Source organism: Anomaloglossus baeobatrachus, chromosome 2 (genome assembly GCF_048569485.1).
Source record: "Anomaloglossus baeobatrachus isolate aAnoBae1 chromosome 2, aAnoBae1.hap1, whole genome shotgun sequence".
NCBI classification, from domain to species: domain Eukaryota; kingdom Metazoa; phylum Chordata; class Amphibia; order Anura; family Aromobatidae; genus Anomaloglossus; species Anomaloglossus baeobatrachus.
This window is the reverse complement of record NC_134354.1, coordinates 185,135,373-185,155,647: the sequence shown is the minus strand read 5'-3', so window position 1 is coordinate 185,155,647 and position 20,275 is coordinate 185,135,373. Positions and strand designations below refer to the sequence as shown.

Genomic DNA, 20,275 nt, shown 5'->3' with positions numbered 1-20,275 from the left:
TAGACTGAGGGGAGCCAATAAGCATGGGTCTAGCCAGCCTGGGAACAACATCCCCCTGCTGTCAGGCTTTGTCTTGGATGAGTATCAAAATTGAAGGGACCGCACGCCAGTTTGTTAAAATTATTTAATTAAATAATTTTAAAAAAGTTACAGACAGTTCCTTCTATTTTTATGCACAGCCAAGATAAACGCATGGCTGGGGTCTGTGGCCTGTAGCCGTGGGTTTTATCTGTGCTGTTATCAATTTATGGGGGGATGCTATGCCATTTTATTTATTTATTTTATACCACGATATAGACGCGCAGACAGGGTCTGTGATTCCAACCAATCACAAACGCTGTCTGGGGGCTGGGTCTGCCTGCAGCCAATCAGAGATGCTGGTGTGAAGGCCTAGGCTATGAATTGTTTCTCCAGTATGATATTCTATTATAATAAGATTAATCTGTATTTTGAATGTTTTATGTATTGCTTTTTACATATACCTGACTGAAATGTTGCAAGAATTGTATATATAAACAAACTATGCTTAGGGCTAAGTAATGAGTTTTAGTCTCATAAATAAGTAAACTGACATTCTTCAATAGAACAGGTTCTTTGAAAACCGGTTAGACTCATGAATAGAGATGAGCGAACCGGTCGTGGTTCGGCTCGAGTTCGGTTCGTCGAATGGAGGTCCCGTTCGAGTTCGGTTCGTCGAACGTTCGACGAACCAAACAGGAACCTATAGGATATAATGGGAGGCAATCACAAACACATAAAAATGCATGATAAATGTACACAAACAGTTAATAAACATTTCCATAACACTTACCGGTCCCCAAGATCCCTCCTGCACTCTGTCTCCTGCCGCTATTCCATCCGATGATCGCTGAATCCTCCCGGTGACCAGCACTGCCAGCAGTGATGCAGGACCTATCGTGATGTCAAAATAGCCATGTGATCAGTCACGTGGCAATTATCTCATTGGCTACAGACTGGTCACATGACTATGACGCGTCATGTAGGACCTGCGAGTGCATCTCTCCGGTACACGGTGCACATTTGTGTATCGCCGTGTACCGGCGACATGCTCTAGCACACGGTCGACTCCCCATTCCGTTAGGAACCGGCTGACACAGCCGGTCATTAACGGAGATCACCGTTGCCATAGCAATGCAGTTAGCGGTGACGTCACCGCTAACCGCGGCTCCGGGAGCACCGTTGCTATGGTAACGCGTCTGTCAGGGTTACCACTGACAGCCAGCAGCACTGATCACTCACGGAGTGAAGGCTGCATGGGGAGCAGCAGCGTCTTCCCCCATGCAGCAGTGATGTAGCAGAGCTGCATTTGTTGAACGAGAAAGACAGAAGACCATGGATCGTGGAGGGCTGACAGGGGGTAATAAAGATGGAGTCTCTAATGTGTCTGTGTATTTATTTCTATTAAAGTATTTTTTCTCTGTGTGGTGTTTTTTTTTAACCCTTTATTGGAGATTCTTAATGGCCGGGTCAAACGTGCCTGACATTAAGAATCTCTGGCTTAATACTGGCTAGTAAAACAAAGCCAGTATTAACTCATGATTACCCAACAAGCCACCCGACTCCAGGGCTGTTGGAAGAGTTGGATACAGCGCCAGATGATGGCGCTTCTATGAGAGCGCCATTTTCTGGGGCGGCTGCGGACTGCAATTCGCAGCAGAGGCGCCAAGAAACCTCGGGCTAACCTGTGCTGCGGATTCCAATCCCCAGCTGCCTAGTTGTACCTGGCTGGACACAAAAATGGGGTGAAGCCCACGTCATTTGTTTTTTAATTATTTAATGAAATAAGTGAAATAATTAAAAAAAACGGGCTTCCCTATATTTTTGGTTCCCAGCCGGGTACAAATAGGCAACTGGGGGTTGGAGGCAGCCCATGGCTGCCTGCTGTACCTGGCTAGCATACAAAAATATGGCGAAGCCCACGTCAATTTTTTGGTGGGCAAAAAACTTCTGCATACAGTCCTGGATGGATATACCAAGTAGTCTACAGACAATTGTTAGCGCTTGACCCCAATAACCATTAAATCTGCAGCTAGGTTTGTAGGCAAAAAATCCCCTTTAATTTGCCTGGAATCAGAAATGAATTTTAATTGAGATTTTTTAAAATAAAAAATCCCCAATAAACCAGCGCTGATAAGAGGTTTTTTTATTAATATTTTATACTTTTTATTGCTATCCTTGTTTTAGATACAAATTTATTCAAAACAATTCACACAATAGAACAAGGAAAAAGAAAGAAGAATAAACCACATATGGTAGAAATAAAAATAAAAGTAAAAATAATGTATAAGTAATTGATAGTGCAGCAAACAGATACCAGGTGTCTGGTTGCAGTACCCCAGCCGGTAGTAGAACAATTATTAAATATAGTATATTAAGTGATGCTTCAAGGCATATGATATTTAATGCCAATTGAAACTATCACTGCAATATGATTTTTCAGATACCTGGAGAGTTTTTTTCAATCCATAAGCAAAAAGGTTTTTAATAGAGGCTTAAATTATAAGCAGCAATTTCAGCGTTCCAAGTGCCTTTAAATGAATTTGAAGAAACTGCACTTCAGGATTGTAGTGAGGATGAGGTGCCCCAGCTCATCAAGTGTTCCAATAGGAGTTTATCTCATCCTCACTACAATCCTAAAGTGCAGTTTCTTCAAATTCATTTAAAGGCACTTGGAACGCTGAAATTGCTGCCTGAACTTGACTATTTGTACCCGGCTTGGAACCAAAAATAAAGGGAAGCCCTTTTTTTATTATTTCACGAATTTCATGAAATAATTAGAAAACAAATGACGTAGGCTTCGCCCCATTTTTGTGTCCAGCCAGGTACAACTAGGCAGCTGGGGATTGGAATCCGCACCACAGGTTGGCCTGAGCCTTCTGGGCCCCACTGCTGCGAATTGCAGTCTTCAGCCGCCTCAGAAAATGGCACTTTTCATAGAAGCGCCATCTTCTGGCGCTGTATCCAACTCTTCCAGCACCTGCCTGCTATACCTGGCTAGCATACAAAAATATGGCGAAGCTCACGTCCTTTTTTTGTAGTTTTTTGGCAAAAAGAATAAAAAATGCTTCCCTGGATTTTACATTGCCAGTGAAGGTAACACCAAGCAGTGGGGGTTAGCAGCCAGTAGCTGCTTGGATTACCCTTAGCTAGCAATACAAAAAATGCAGCGGGAGCCCATATATATATTTTTTAATTATTTATTTAAATAACTAAAAACAAAATGGGCTTCCCTGTATTTTGATTGCTGGACATCACAGTGCTGTAAAAATAAATCTTTAAAAAAAAATGACGTAGCGCTCCGTGGTATTTTTGATTCTCAGCGCAGATAAAGCAGAGAGCTATGGGTTGCCACCCCCATCTGCCTGCCGTTACCTTGGTTGGCAATCAAAATACAGGGAAGCCCATTAATTTTTTCTATTTAAAAAATAGTTTAAAAAAATGACGTTGGGTCCCCCCATTTTTGATAGCCAGCTAGGGTAAAGCAGACGGCTGTAGCCTGAAAACCACAGCTGGCAGCTTTACCGTGGTTGGGGATCCAATGTGGACGTCCCCCCAGGCTCTTTTTTTATAATTATTTTATAAATCTTAATAATTACACAAAAAAAGTAGGGTGCCCCCCAAATTGGATCACCAGCCAAGGTAAAGCGGACAGCTGTGGTCTGGTATTCTCAGGGTGGGAAGGTCCATAGTTATTGGGCCTTTACAGCCTAAAAATAGCAGGCCGCAGCCACCCCAGACGTGGCGTATCCACTAGATGCGCCAATCCTGGCGCTTCACCCCAGCTCATCCCGTGCCCTGGTGCAGTGGCAAACGGGGTAATAAATCGGGTTGATACTAGCTGTAAGGTCACCTGACATCAAGCCCAGCAGTTTGTGATGTCATGGCGTCTATTAGATACCCAACATCATAAACTGTCAGTACTAACAAAAAAAAAAAATCGACAAAAAATTTATTTGAAAAAACAGTCCCCAAAACATTTCCTCTTTCACCAATTTCTTGTAAGAAAAAAAATAAAGGGGTCCCACAACGACTCTGGACCGTCTAGAATATGGGGGGGAGACACTTAGGGAACGTATCCCCCATTTTCTAGGAGTGCAGACCCTTCATTTGAGGAGTGTGAGTGCAAAGAATCTGCACTCACTCTCTCCGGGTCCACAGCAGCAGAGTCCATGTCGTAATGGTTGCTACCAAAGCTGCAATGCCCTGCTCATGAGGTAAGGGCATGCCTAATCAGGAGAACTATTCTACATTTCCAAATATTGGTATTTGCTGATATTATTGCTATTCCACCTACTATATATTGGGGATAGCATCTTGGAGATGGAATACCCCTTTAAGTCCAGTTATCCAGCTGAATGAATACTTAACAACAGAGCTCGCTATTTAGATGTGTTTTCTTGTGGCGTATAACGGACTCTCATGTTTGGTAGTCGTTCAGCAGGGAAACTATAAAAGCAAATCCCTCCATTTGGAAATGTAGTATATAGCTCTCCTGATCAATTATGTTCCTTACCTCATGAGCAGGGCATTGCAGTAATAATAATAATTTATTCATTTATATAGCGTTATTAATTCCATAGCGCTGTATGTCTTTGGAGTGTGGGAGGAAACAGGAGTACCCGGAGGAAACCCACGCAAACACATACAAACTCCTTGCAGATGGTGTCCTTGGTGAGAATTGAACCCAGGACCTCAGCGCTGCAAGACTGCAGTGCAAACCACTGAGCCACCGTGCCACCCATTTAGCTTACAGATGCATAACCACCACTCACTGTGTCTGAACACAGGAAGCTGAGTTGACAGCCGCTCTGTGCATGCGGCAGCGTCTATTGTGAAGGAGAGGGCCATGGGGGGATCAACGCTGCACAGGTACCGTGGGACACCGGGGAACACCGGTGGGGTTATAGGGGGTGACCTGGCAGGGCCTGGGGAGGAGTTTTCTGTCGCATGTGTCATGGCACATGCGACAGAAATCAGAGGAGTAGGGTGAATGCGGCCGGCGCGCTGCTGTGCGCGCGGCCATCTTGGATTTCTGGGAGGGCATCAGGGGGGGGCATTTTGGCGACACCGGGGGACCGGAGGGGACCGGGGAGGAGATTTATCATGTTTGTTCATGCCAGATGGGAGATAAATAATTTTTTACCGGCGCTGTCATTTACTGTAACGTGATCATCGGTGTACGGTGTATAGCTGTGATCACGTGAGCGGGGACCGGAAAAACCATCCTGAATCATGATCTCCAGGGACTCAGCTAGCCCTGAAACCCCGGAGATTTTCTGACGCTGGGGGGCGTTATTCACTTATTTCTGCCTGCTGTTTATAAACGGCAGATCAGAATAAGGCTACATTAACACGACCGATCCATTTTTGCGGTCTGCAAAAAACAGTCTTTTTTTCACGGGTGCATCCGTGTGGCATCCGATTCCGTTCCGTAGACTGTCCGTATGTCATCTGTTTGTCATCCGTGTGCCTTCCAATTTTTTTGTGTACTGCAAAAAAACTGAAGGAGGGTAAATGCATAAATTTACCCAGGATCCATAGCTTCATCCTACATGAGGCGGTCACATGTTCACTCCAGTGCCATTTTCTACTGCTTTTCACAGCGTAGAGCGCTCTGGTGATTTTCTTGTGCTTGTGCACTTCATATCAGTCTTTTCTGTCATTATAATGGCAGAAAGACACATAATGTCCCACTCTCCTGCATTTTGTAAATTTGCACCCTTTGGTGCCTTTCATGTGGCACTAAGGGGTGCTTAGCTTTGTATTTAGCCAAAAAAATGGGAAAAAAAATGACGTAGGGTTCCCCCTATTTTTGTAGCCAGCTAGGGTAAAGCAGACGGCTGCAGCCTGCAGACCACAGCTGGCAACCTCACCTTGGCTGGTAATCCAAAACTGAGGGCACCCCACGCTGTTATTTTAAATTAAATAAATAATTTTAAAAAAAAACCACGTAGGGGTCCCCCCAAAATTGGATCACCAGCCAAGGTAAAGCAGACAGCTGGGGTCTGATATTCTCAGACTAGGGAGGTCCATGGTTATTGGACTCTCCCCAGCCTAAAAATAGCAGGCCGCAGCCGCCCCAGAAGTGGCGCATCCATTAGATGTGCCAATCCTGGTGCTTCGCCCCAGCTCATCCCGCGCCCTAGTGCGGTGGAAAACGGGGTAATATATGGGGTTAATACCAAATGTGTAATGTCACCTGGCATCAAGCCCTGGGGTTGGTGAGGTCAGGCGTCTATCAGATACCCGACATCACCAACCCAGTCAGTAATAAAAAAAAATAGACGACAAACACATTTTTATTTGAAAAAATACTCCCCAATACATTCCCTCTTTAACCAATTTATTAGAAAGAAAAACAAATCCAAGTCTGGTGTAATCCAAGGGGTTGCCATGACGATCCACACTGTCCCAGTCAATGAAGAGCAGGATGTTCCCCATTGGCTGGGAGAGCAGTACAGTGACCTGAGCTATCATCAATGGGTCAGCCCAGGTCACTGCAGGGGATGACAAGTGCTGATGTCAGCGAGGTACATTACCTGCGCTGATCTCCTGCACTGCTGACAGCACCTGTCACTGAGTTCAATGACCTTCACAGCCAAGTATCGCGAGAGGCCTGTGACGTCACCGCTAGTCAGTCTCGGGTCAGAAGCAAGAGAAGGTAATGTGACAAGCGGCGGCCATGGAGGACAGTGACAGCGCTGAGGTCGGGACTTCATCACCGCAGGTAAGCCGAGCGGGACCATGTGTGCAGAGTGCCAGGAGGACGTCAGTGTCGTGGACTGCATGGCTGGGGACATGTGTGTGTGTGTGTGTGTGTGTGTATGTATGTGTACATACCGTGTGCAGGAGAGGGCGGAGCGAGCTGAGCGGGGAAGTGTGGGCTTCCTGCACGTAACTAGGATAAACATCGGGTTACTAACCAAAGCGCTTTGCTTGGATACCCGATGTTTATCTTGGTTACCAGCTTCTGGCAGGCTGTCAGCGATGGCTCCTGCACACTGTAGCTGTAAAAAGCCCTGCTTTTTGCTGCTAGAACCATTCTCGATCGTATCTAGAACTATCGAGCTTTAGCAAAAAGCTCGAGTTCTAGTTCTATCTAGAACAGCCCCCAAAATCACTCGAGCCGCGAACTGGAGAACCTCGAACCACGAACCGCGCTCAACTCTACTCATGAATAAGCAATATTCTTGAGTAGCCTGTCGTCTGTTCCCAGACACACCTGAATTTCTTAAAGGAATATTGTTTTACCGGACTGTCCAAAAAGCTGTATAAAATGTTATACTTTTGAATACACGGGCAGAAGACCTCCACTTCTCCCAAATAGAGACACATTTCTCTGTGTGGTCATTTTTCTGATTCATATACCTCTGCGCAGTTCTGACTTGAAATCCAACTCCATGACCCTGAGAGAGACCCGGAGGTCTCCCCCAACATTGGTAGTCAGGGAAAGCAGTGAATATGAATAAGGGATAATGAGTGGCCCTGGAAGTACAGCCACGGGAGCAGTTACATCCACAGGGAGACTTAGTAAGTATGTCATGCTTTAACCCTTTTGCTTCCTCTTTTTTTACAGTGAGTTCCCTGGCCAATCACAGCCATGCCAATACTTGACATGACTGTGATGGGGCCGGGAGTGAGTTTTCTGCAAACAAACACTTACCAAACATTGCTGACTTTTGCGCAAAGTGTTCAATAAGCTGAGTCTGAATCAACCATCCAAGGCTCGTACCGAATCTGAAATTGACGAACGCAAAACATCTCTAGTGTCTAGTGCCCCTGTAACATTGTTTGTAGGAGAAGGGGGGTGGTGGACAGGATTGTGCTTAAAAGGTGGGAAGTGCAGTATAGTTTAGTGCAGGCCTTAGAAAGAAAGTCAGTCTTTATCATCCATCCTAGCCATTACATAGAGCAAAAACAAGGAACAAGCAATACACTCCATTCAGATAGATTATACAACCCTCTTTCCCATTCCCATAATAATTTTGTATAGTTTCAGGGAAAGTTTAGACTGAGAGGAAGGGATGGCTTATATGGTTGTATGTGTGCGTGTATGTGGGAAAATTGTTAGGTAATTGGGAGTTTTAGTCTTTGCTAATGTATATTCTATTAGTCTTGTAATAAAATAATATGCTGTAGACTTTTGTGTGTATATTCAGAAATATTCATTATTCTTAGTACACGGTTTTGTCTCAGTTTAGTTGCAGTTCATATAAGTAAGCACAAAAATAGCATAGGGAGCAGAAAATATTAAGGCCTAGTTAAATAAAATACAGTAATTGTCAATAGTCGAGACTGAGTGACACCAGCAATAAACATTGGATAATCCAGAATATCAGCTAAATTCGACTCTTTAGCAACTATTCATACAATGTAGAAAAATATAACAGTTTTAGATACATTAAAATAAAATGTAACATTTTGGTCACAGTTCTTAAATGAAATAGGAAAAATAAAAACTAATAAAATTATTGTAGTGATGAAATGTGTTTATTACAATACAGTATTTAATACTGACATCACAACAATACTCTGTGATAAAATCACCAATGATACATACTGGAGTAATGCACCATATCTGCCAGCTTTAATCTAGATTCTCATGTCACAGTAAATAAACATTTTCTATACAGTTAAAATCTAAAATTGCATTTAACGCCCAAATAGCCCTTCTTGATGGCTAAAATTCCAGCTGCAGCAGTTGCTAAGAAGGTTGTGCAGCCAATAAATCTAAGTAAACCTTGAGTAGATGGCAAATTTCGCTCCAAAAATGTTGTTGTAATTGGCAGAGCCGGAACATCCTAGAATGAGGAAATACAATTAGAAAGTTGTTCATTAAATTAGTTCCAAATTATTATATAGGTCTTTGAGCATATGTTTGGAAAAAGTCTGAAATCTAAGATAACATTTGTCACACTAATCAAGTAGTATGTATGTAGCCAAAGGACATGGCAATGTAATAGTAGCAATTATAAGCTTCTCTGCCACTCTCATCCCATTGTTATTTAAATATATAGAATTCACAATACCAAATGAGATGATTATCATTAGACACTCTGAATGCTACAGTCCTACTATCTGAGGCATAAATAAGTAAGTGGTCTTTCAAGAAGGGGGAAGTTTAGAAATAGCACACTGTACATTTTTGGACATCCTAAGATAGACAGTATATAGGCAGCAAACTGTCACGGATGGGCTAGGTTAGCTGGGAGACCTGAACTGGCCCTAAAACTGGCATCCGAGCACTGATCCTCAACGCCGAGGTACACTTAAGGGTACTGAGGTCTAAGTCCACAGTGTGTCCCTATCTCCTATTTATGCCCTGACCTAACCCCTTGCACCTATGGGGTGGGCAGGAGACACCAAGATAACCCCCCTCCCAGAAAGACACGGACAGTGGGAAGAAGTGAAACTCATTCACTCTGCAAATAACCACACAGGGAAGAGAATACAGGCACAGGGGTAAATAAAATATAAGGGAGGAAGTAACGCACACCAAGGGACACTTCCACACCCCACTAGCAACAGATCGCAGGTCACCAAAGAGGACTGCCAAGGGTGCCGGATATTCACAAGAGCATGAGCAGATGCTATCTTCTGCGATTTCCTAACAAACTCCTGAACCTTAAATGGTAATCAGAAACCTGACTCTCAGAAGAGTCGCACACTGTTCAGAGAAAGATTAACTCCTACATGGCTGGGAGCAGTGGACACAACTCAGCCAATGCCCTGCAGAACTGAGTATTAAAGAGAAACCAGGTTGTCTGTTGGACTCTGTAATGTGAACAGGGTCAGACCCTTTTGCGGTAATCTATGAGTGCGGATCCAGACAGCCCATGACACAAGCACAGAAACAGTTCTTGGTGTTCATGTGTTGGAAGTAGAAAAAAATGGGAAAGCCTAACGATATTAATAACTTTGTCAGCTATCAAACTGTGAAGGCTACATAACTGCCTCAGATGATATCCAAAACAGCAGACCTTGTTGGGGGTTTCTTGTATGCAGAGAGTAGTACCTGCTAAAGTTTTCCAGGAAAGAACAACAATATTCAAACATTCAAACTACTGTCCTTTAGCTCAAAACTTTAACTAGTGATGTGGTAGGGGAGCTTTTGTTCTTCCTAAGATAGTAGGGCTGTTACGGGGGGACCGGCAGATTAGGACCAGGGGGTATATATCCTAATCGCCAGTCGGGGCCCACCGTGCTCCAGATGACAAAGGAGCTGCTGGCACCTGAGGGTTAGGCGGAGACTATAGAGCTGGATGGCTCTGAGATAACCCAGGAACTCTGGGAACCGGTCACGTGTGTTGGGACACGTCAGACCGGACGACAACCCGATTAGCGTTTTGGTGCACCTAGCGCTACACCAACCACGTGTGCAGGAAACACGTCAGGCCGGGTGGTAACCAGGTAGCGTTGACCGGAAGACCGCCACGAAAGCGCCCTGTCGGCCACGTGTGTAGGACACGTCAGGCCGAACGGTCCTCTGATTAGCGTTTCTGGCCACCTCTCGACTGGCCACATGTGTGTAGGACACGTCAGGCCAGATGGGTACACCTGTAGCGTTGACCGGGAAGCCGAGGAGGATAAAGAACACCCTGTTAACTCCACAGGGGTCCTGGGGTACGCTGTCCGTGCACATAGGGGGCACAACCGGACAGGTGGCGCAGCAGGTGCGTTGTCCGGGTGCGTAGAGGGCACAATTGGACAGGTGGCGCAGCAGGTGCGTTGTCCGTGTGCGTAGGGGGCACAATCGGACAGGTAGCACAGCAGCCGCAGCCCAGTTAACGCCACAGGGCTGCTATAGCAAGACTGGAACGGCAGGAGGGAAGCACGGCGCCTGACCCTGATGTGCCGAGCCACGAATCTTGGCGTGACAGGCACCGTTCGCCTAACCCTACCTACCGCTTCCCAACATAGGCTTATGCCGCAATGAGGCTCTAACATGGAGGTGTGCTCTGACTAAGCAAAAGTGAAGACTGCGCACCTCCATGTTGTCTCCAGCCCCTTTTATAACCTGGGTCCGCCCCAAACCCAGGGTGGAACCACCAAGGTCCAATAGCAGAGTGCCATGTCATCAGTGACGTCACATGCGACCTATCCGGAACCGCCACGTCATTGATGACCTCATGGCAGCCACGCCCCAAACACTTCACCAGTCATCGTCTGACGACCAATACTGAGGTGCCAGATCATAGGGACGGGCCTCTGCGAGCCAGTCCGGAGTTGCCACATCATCAGGACACCTGACACCCTCTGCCCTATCAGGGCCTGCCACCTCACGGACATGCTCAGTGAGGTCCTTACCGGACCTAGCCTCTGATGCACTAAGTGCCTGAGCATGCTCAGTAGCCTGAGCCACAGGCTTAGAAAGCAGACTATCAGTTTGAGCATGCTCAGTAGGCACATCCCAGAACTTAGACACAGCACGAAGTCCAAGTACCTGTGCAAAGAGGCTGTTAGGGTTAATTGTGGGAGCATGCTCAGTAGCCTGAACTGAGGACTTAGTCTCAGACATAACACAAACAGGCTGAGCATGCTCACTAGGCAAAACAGCGGGCTTAAACTCTGGCTGGGGTAAATCGGTGCACGCATGCGCACTAGCCGCCTCTCCACACTTAGACTTGGTGGAAGGAACAGCCAACTGGATGACCCGAGGCACGGCCAAGAACGGCAGCCGCCGCCTGGGCGCAACAGGAACCGCAGCAGGCTGCTTGCGGCTATGGTGGCGCCGGTTCGTAACAAGGGCATACGTGAAAGAAATGTATTTTAAGTGACATGTGGCACTTCATTGATTTGTAAGCCTGAAGAAGACATTGAACCTGTTCAGCATAGTCTGGTGCCATGTAGTTGCCTAGAAAGTTGAAAACGACATTCTTGAAGGCTGACCATGCAACATGTTCTGCACCATGCAGAAGATCATCAAAGTTACTATCATTAACTAGCTCTTGGATTTGTAGGCCAATGAAAACACCTTCTTTTATCTTGGTATCACTGATGCATGGAAACGCCTGTCACAAGTAAGCAAAGGCTTCAGTTCCCTTATTCATTGGTTTGATAAAGTTCTTCATTAATCCCAGGTTGATGTGCAAAGGAAGGAATATCATCTTTTCATCTACAAATGGTTCGTGTTTAACATTCTTCTGCCCTGGAATCAATATATTGTGTAATGGCCAGTCCTTCCTGATATAATGTGAATCTCTTGTGCGACTGTCCCATTCGCAAAGGAAACAACAGTACTCTGTGTATCCCAGCTATCTGAGCATGCCTGAGAGGGCACAACTAATACAATGCTTGATTAGGCAGGGCTTAAGTGCTGTATATTATAATAAAGAGAGTCCATGTTATGCATTTCATTGGTTATTTCTACTAAAAATGCACTTCTGAAATAAAAAGATTAATATAAGTGCCAATTTATTATGCACTATGTACAGTCCTTATTATAATCGTAAAATCAAAATATCTCGGAAATGGTATGTGCTACAAACATTTTGATTACATTTCTGAAATCAGCGCCTCAAAATACATAAAGACAATATAGCTTAAAACAGAAAACAGAAAAAAAGTTTAAATTTGTTGACCAATGTTATCTAAAATAGGTGGGAGCTCATAATTTTTTGTTTTAATTTATTCCATATCCATGTTTGCAGAGCAATTGCCCCCATTTTGCTCCCCTAGCCCTTACTATAATCATTTTACAGCCATTTTCAAGTTTGAGTCCCCATTGACTTATATGGGGTTCGGGGTCAAGTTCGATTCCCGAATTGAAGTTTTAACTAAAGTCCGGCCAAACCTGCAGAACCCGAATTTCCATGGGTCCGCTTATAAGCAGACAGAAGATCTGTGGTCAGATCTCAAAGATGTTTGGAACAACCTCCCTGCTAAATGCCTTCAAAAACGGTGTACAAATGTACATAGAAGAACGGTTTTCACACAGCATATTAATTTGAGCTATATTTCTTATTCGTTCATTCACTTTTTATTTTAATTAATACATAGAAACTATTAGCACTTTATTTTTACAGCATTTTTACTTGTAGCATTTTTGTCTATTTTTTTTTACAGTACTGTATATTGCAGAGGAAAATCCTACTGAATCAAGTAAAAGGTAAACGATATATAACAAAATATCATCTCCAAATAAAAAAAGATTCAGTGCTTCTGTTCTGTTTTACCATTCATGAAATGCTCCCTTACGCATAAAAGATGTGTAAAATCATGTTTTATATGTTTTACTGTTCAGCTGTTATCTGTACAATGAAAATATACCCACTGGGAAGATTAACGTTTACATCCAATGAAGATAAATAACTTATATACTTCCTGTCAGAGCAATTGGAAGGTAGTAAACCCGTTTAGAATGGTTATAAATAGTTAAACAATGAATTTATTTAGCTATCACTTTGTCATGCAATATACAGTACATTTTTGTTAGCATTTTTAAATTGTTCTATTTTTATACATACCACAGATTCTGGTTCTGGAACCCATATCTGGTCCTCTCCAATCAGTCCCATCCTGCACATAACCTGCAAGGACACATTTCATGAGACTAAAATTCTGTATGGTAAATTATCTGATATTAACTAAATTTTGCATTTGAAATTTTTTAAATAAATCAAGTATTTTATCTGATTCATCAGTAAATAAATTCAGAAATTAGTAGAAGGGCATAAATAATACAAAAGTATGCATTGTAGTATTTATGATGATTGAGGCCCAATTACACGCAACGACGTATCTAACGATATATCGCCAGGGTCTTGGATTCTGTGACGCACATCTGGCATCGTTAGCGACGTTGTTGCGTGTGACACCAACGAACGTCCGTTAACGATAAAAAATACTCACCTTATTTTTGATCGTTGATACGTCGTTCATTTTCAAAAAATCGTTGATTGTTGAGGACGCAGGTTGTTCGTTGCTCCCGAAGCAGCACACATCGCTACATGTGACACCCCAGGAACGACGGACTACAGCTTACCTGCGGCCGCCGGCAATGAGGAAGGAAGGAGGTGGGCGGGATGTTATGGCTGCTCATCTCTGCCCCTCCGCTTCTATTGGGTGGCCGCTTAGTGACGCCGCTATGATGCCGCAGGAACCACCCCCTTAGAAAGGAGGCGGTTCGCCGGCCACAGCGATGTCGCTAGGCAGGTAAGTCCGTATGACGGCTCCTAACGATATTGTGCACCACGGGCAGTGATTTGCTCGTGACGCACAAATGACAGGGGCAGGTGCTTTCACCAGCGATATCGCTAGCAATATCACTGTGTGTAAAGCCCCCTTTAGGCTTGGACCACACGAGCTTATGGCATCTGATGCGAGTGCATCAGATGCAATATGCTAATAACCCTCGGCTCCCACTGTGTTGCGAGCGTAAGCTGAGTGTCATACCATTGAGATCCGATCCTGCGATCGGATCACAGCTGTGAAGGAGAGGGTAGGCACTGCGGAGGAGAGGAAGGGATTAATCTCCCTATCTCCTCCATTGTCAGCTGATGCGATTATCGCATTACACTCCGCTGTAATGCGAGTGCAATGTGATGTTTCTCTCGCCCCTTAGACTTGTATGGGTGCAAGTAAATACAGATTGCATTGCACCTGCAGCATGCTGCAACTGTTTTCTTGTAGTGTATCCCAGCCCTTAGGGAGACAGTTCACTGGTAGCAAACAAGCAACCTTTCTGAAAAAAAGCATCAACGTGATAAATATTACATTGGGACACCATATCAACAGTACACTGATTAATATTAATCTTTACTGTGTCCTGAAATGTTAATCTATTTATGTCCTGACCTTGCAATCAATAGAATATTTTTCAGTTAAATAGATGATTAGAGGAGCACACCCACACCCAAAAAAATAATGCCTATATAGTGAAGCTTAAGCTTTATTAAAGAATATCAATGAAGAGGTTTATACCTTGTGAATACCTTATTAGGCTGATGTACGATATCTAGGTTGTCTACCATCTTGATTCTTTATTTTACTGTGAATCATACAGCAGAGTCTCTGTGTATGCTAAGTGATGTATACAGCAGAATCTTAATATATCTTATGTAACATATACTGCAGTCTCAGTGTAGCCTATGTAATGTATACAGCAGAGTCACAGTGTATCCAATGTGATGTAAATATTCTCAGAGTATTCTATGTGATATATACACCAGTCTTGGTATATCCTATATGATGTACAATGATCTTCATAAATGAGTGCATTTCCTTTGAAAATTAATTTTAATCAATATCTCAATGAACACAAGAACAATTTTCAAAATTTAGACAAGACAGATTCACAGAATGTTTTTTTTTTTAATCCATACAAATAATAATATAACTTTCATTATAAAATCTTAGTTTTACTCAAATTGGTTGATGCAAAACTGAATACTCCCTATATCAAAAACTACTACGTTTAGCATTTTGTATGACCTCCATGATATTTAAGCATGGCACCAAGTGTTCTTGCCATGAAATGAACAAGTTGACAACATTTTGCAACATATATCTTTTTCCAGTCTTGAAGAATGACTTCTTTTAGAGCCTGGATGCTGAATAGAGAATGATGCTCAAGTTGACTTTTTAAAATTACCCATATACTATAGGTGTTCAATTGGGTTCAGATCTGGAGACATACTTGGCCACTGAATCACTTTCACCCTGATCTTTGTCAGAAATGCAACAGTGTGTGTTTTGGATCATTGTCAGATTGGAAAAGTACCTGTCTATCAAAGGCACGGAGTGATGGTAGCATCTTCTCTTTCAATATAGAGCAGTATATCTGGGAATTCACAATACCATCAATGAAATGTAGCTTCCTGAAAACAGGAAAACTCTTGCAGCCCCACATGAGGACACTGTCACCACCATGTTTCACTGTAGGTAGCGTGCATTTAGAAAAAATATGTCTACTAAGGGCATGGAGTGATGGTAGCATTATCTCTTTCAATATAAAGCAGTACATCTGTGAATTCATGATACTATCAATGAAATATAGCTCCCTGACATGAGCAGCATTCATATAGCCCCACATAAGGACACTGCCACCATTATGCTTTACTGTAGGCACCATGTAATTTTCAAAATGCATTTTTCTAAATGGAAACTACCTACAGTGAAAAATGGAGGTGGCAGGGCTCTTATGTAGTGCTGCATAATGCTGCTGGTGTTTGGGAGCTTCATTTCATTGATGGTATCATGAATTCACAAATATACTTTTCTTTATTGAAAGAGTAGATACTAACATCACTATGCCCTTCGTAGATTTGTAGTTTTTCACCATGATAATTATCAAAAACACACATCTGTTGCATTGAAGAAGAAAAGGGTGGAAGTGATACAGTGGCCAACTATCTCTCCTGATCTAAAAGAAACTAAAACACCTATGGGGAATTCTGAAGAAACAAGTTGAGCATCACTTTCCATCCAGCATCTGGGCTCTAAAAGATGTGCTCCAACTTGTTGATTCCGTGCCTAGAAGATTTGGTGCAGTCTTAAAGAAAATCAATTATTCATAAAGTTGTTTTATTAAAAGAAGAAACTCTGTGTGTGTGTGTGTGTATGTGTGTGTGTGTGTGTGTGTGTGTGTGTATATTGATTTTAGCTACATACTGACTGCTTTTAAAGTCAATTTTCATCTAAAAACCTTTGTGTACCTTTTTTCAATGGAAGAGCGCTACTATCTTGTGGTGGCACAACTTCTCACTGGTTCCTCTGCACCATGCTAAAGCGCAAGTGCAGGCAGAGTGACCGGATGCACTGCCCCTGGGGACATATTGCTACTTTATTAGAAGAGTTTTCCTTGCCTTTGTACATCTTTGCCATCTATTATTGTCACAACAGTCTGTGCTCTGATCGGAGTAAAAACATTCCAATCAGAGCAAAGAGTAATGTGATAGTGTATGAGTAGCATGGTGGCACAGTGGTTAGCACTGCTGCTCTGCAGCACTGTGGTCCAAATCTCAGCAAGGATAACATCAGCAAGGAGTTTGTATGTTCTCCCCGTGTTAGCGTGGATTTCCTCGGGGTTCTCCGGTTTCCACCTACATTCCAAAGACATAAGGATAGGGAATGTAGATTGTGAGTCCCAATGGAGACAATGATTATCATGTCTGTAAAGCGCTGTGGAATTAATGGTGCTATGTAAGTGAATAAAATAAATAAGTAAATAAAATAATGTAGCTGTTGACAGGCAAGGAAGTGCTGTAAGCGGTCTTCTAAGAAAGTACACTGATGTCCCTGGGAGCCACATGTATGTTAAAAGGAACCTGTTACCAGATTTGGTGACTATAAGCTGTGGCCACCACCAGTGGTCTGTTATATACAGCATTCTAATGTAGCGCCCCTGAAGCTCTGGTCGCTACAGGGTACTGCAACTGAATTAAGGAGCACTATCTATCTGGGGTAAGTGACAGGAGGATTGCCAGTGCTCACACCACACACACACACACATTTCACATGCAGTGAGAGGCCTTCCCAACAGAGGAAAGTGGACTGGGGTGGGCAGGGAGACTCAGCCATCCAGTAGCATGGGACTTCCCGGTCACCAGGACAACCACTGGGGGGCAGGTGCCACATGGGGTATAAGAGGAGGTAGCCATTACACATAGAGGGCTTTCTACAGGGACGTCCCCTGAGACCAGACTGGGTGAAGGAAAGCACCAGTGCAGGAGAGACGAGACAAAGCTCACCTTTCTGCTGTGGAGCCTGGGACTTGTGAACAGGAGCTCAGCCCAGGTTCCTTCTGCCAGTCGCTTGATAGCGAGGACAAACAGGACATTTACACTGACACCGGTAACCACCAGGAACTTTCACCAGATAACCAGAGGCTTACCAGCAGTGAACCAGGACCCTCTGAGGCAATTTCCTAACCAGTGAGTAAACACCTGAACTGGAGCTCTTGCCTCGTCTCCCTTATTTACCGGCGACGCTGTCCTACGCTCCGGCGCCTATGACCCACTGTCAGTCAGCCGGCCACCCTCCCGGGGCAACCACTCCGCTTGTGGGAAGTGACTCCATCTTGGCTGCAATCAACATCCATCCCCGGTGAGAAGAACCCTGCAGTGGCGGCCAGCTTACCTGGCCGCACACCACAGGTGGCGTCACGTATAAACACTAACCTAAATCCCCTGTAAATACACCACATTACAAAAAGGGCCCAGGGCACGGAACCGGGCATAAGCCACCACGTGACATTCCCAAGAGAGACCTTGCCCGGGACTGAGTACCCCATATCCCTGGGTGCGACACTAACATGCTGTATACTGTATAAGAGCCCAGGCCACTTTGTAGAATGTAAAAATCACTTTATAATACTCACCTAACAGTCGGTGCGGTGCAGACCAGTCGCATGGGTTTCTCCGTTCTCCGGGTACGGCGCCTCCTCTTTCGGCTATCTTTGTCCTCCTTCTTCTTAAGCCTGGGTGCATGACGCGTCCTACGTCATGCACACAGGCCAGCATGGTGAGAATGGAGACCCATCTGACCAGTCTGCACCACACCGACTGTTAGGTGAGTTTTATAAAGTGATTTTTACGTTCTACACAGTGGCTTGGGCTCTTATATACAGCATGTTAGAATGCTGTATATAAGAGCCCACTGGTGGTGGCCGCAGCTTATAGTCACCAAATCTGATGACAGATTCCCTTTAACATTTCCTAGTTTCTCACGCTTCACTAAGTTTTGAGATCTCGCTACTTACAGTGGTAGATAGTGAAACTGCAGACAGACAGGTAAAACTCTTCTAATAAAGTAGCAGAACGTCCCTGGGAGCATTTGCACGCCACAACCCTGAACATGGTATCTACTCTGAGCATCACTATGTGGGGAGCAGATATGTCACTTCAGTGCTGTGGAGTAATGTAGCGCCACTAGGTATGTTGGGAAATACCAGCGACTTTTTACTGATAGTCGTATTAGCATATATTTTAATAGTTTTCCAGTATTAATAAAAGCCCTTTCTTCATTGATTTTCAATGACATATAGTTACAATTTAGTTTATTTTTTTCATTAGTAATATATTAAAATAAGTAAGGCAGCAGTAATTTGTGGTGATAAATAGAGATGAGCGAACCGGCCGTGGTTCGGCTTGAGTTCGGTTCGCCGAACGGAGGTCCCGTTCGAGTTCGGTTCGGTGAACCGGTTCGGCGAACCACTCGAACCGCATAGGAAACAATGGGAGGCAATCACAAACACATAAAAACACCTAGAAAACACCCTCAAAGGTGTCCAAAAGGTGACAAACAACTCACAACACAACACAAACACATGGGAAAGTGACAAGGACATATACTCATGCGAAAACAAAGAGCTGGACAAGGAAAAAGAGGAGGAGACACAGATATAGGCATGGCACGCCCTTCTAAAATCATGTAAAACACTGCAAGGTGACTCCAAGCGGAGTCTCCCTTTTTTCCAAAAATTGGGCCACACACACCCCCACCCCATCAGTGGCAGCACTTGTGCCCTAGTTGTACACTTCACAGGTAAATTTACATCAAGCACATTCAAAAATACGCCATCCTTAACCATCCCCAGGATGACACCGGGGTAGGTAGCTAAGTCTTTCCTGATCCCAGCTCTGTTCATCTTGACTCCTTTTAAAAAACACAGCAAGCAAGGGTTTCTCCAAGCGGAGTCTCCCTTTTTTCCAAAAATTGGGCCCCACACACACCCACCCCTTCAGTGGCAGCACTTGTGCCCCAGTTGTACACTTCACAGGTAGATTTGCATCAAGCACATTAAAAAATATGCCATACTTAACCATCCCCAGGATGACACCGGGGTAGGTAGCTAAGTCTTTCCTGATCCCAGCTCTGTTCATCTTGGCTCCTTTTAAAAAACACAGCAAGCAAGGGTTACGCCAAGCGGAGTCTCCCTTTTTTCCAAAAATTGGGCCACACAGACACCCACCCCTTCAGTAGCAGCAGTTGTGCCCCAGTTGTACACTTCACAGGTAGATTTTCATCAAGCACATTCAAAATCCACAAGCATTTACTCTCCCCAGGATGACACAGGGGTAGTAAATTCCTTGTGGATCCATGACTTGTTCATTTTGATGAACGTTAGTCTGTCCACATTGTCACTGGACAGACGCGTGCGCTTATCTGTCAGCACACACCTAGCAGCACTGAAGACACGTTCAGAGACAACGCTGTTAGCTGCACACGACAAAATCTCCAAGGTGAAAGTGGAGAGCTCTGACCATTTTTCAAGATTTGAAGCCCAAAATGAGCAAGGCTCCATTTGCAAAGT

General features: G+C 44.1%; 1 protein-coding gene across 1 annotated transcript in view; it reads right to left on the bottom strand.

The window, feature by feature from the left end:
* Positions 1 to 8,500: 8,500 nt before the first annotated feature.
* LOC142291191 (amine oxidase [flavin-containing] B-like) overlaps positions 8,501 to 20,275 on the bottom strand; it is a 102,343-nt gene continuing 90,568 nt past the window's right edge. Inside the window, exons 14-15 of the mRNA XM_075335538.1 lie at positions 13,488 to 13,550; positions 8,501 to 8,822 (exon numbers count right to left, since the gene is read on the bottom strand). Coding sequence (XP_075191653.1) covers positions 8,655 to 8,822; positions 13,488 to 13,550 — 231 coding nt within the window. The 3' untranslated portion in view covers positions 8,501 to 8,654. The remainder of the gene's footprint in view (positions 8,823 to 13,487; positions 13,551 to 20,275) is intronic.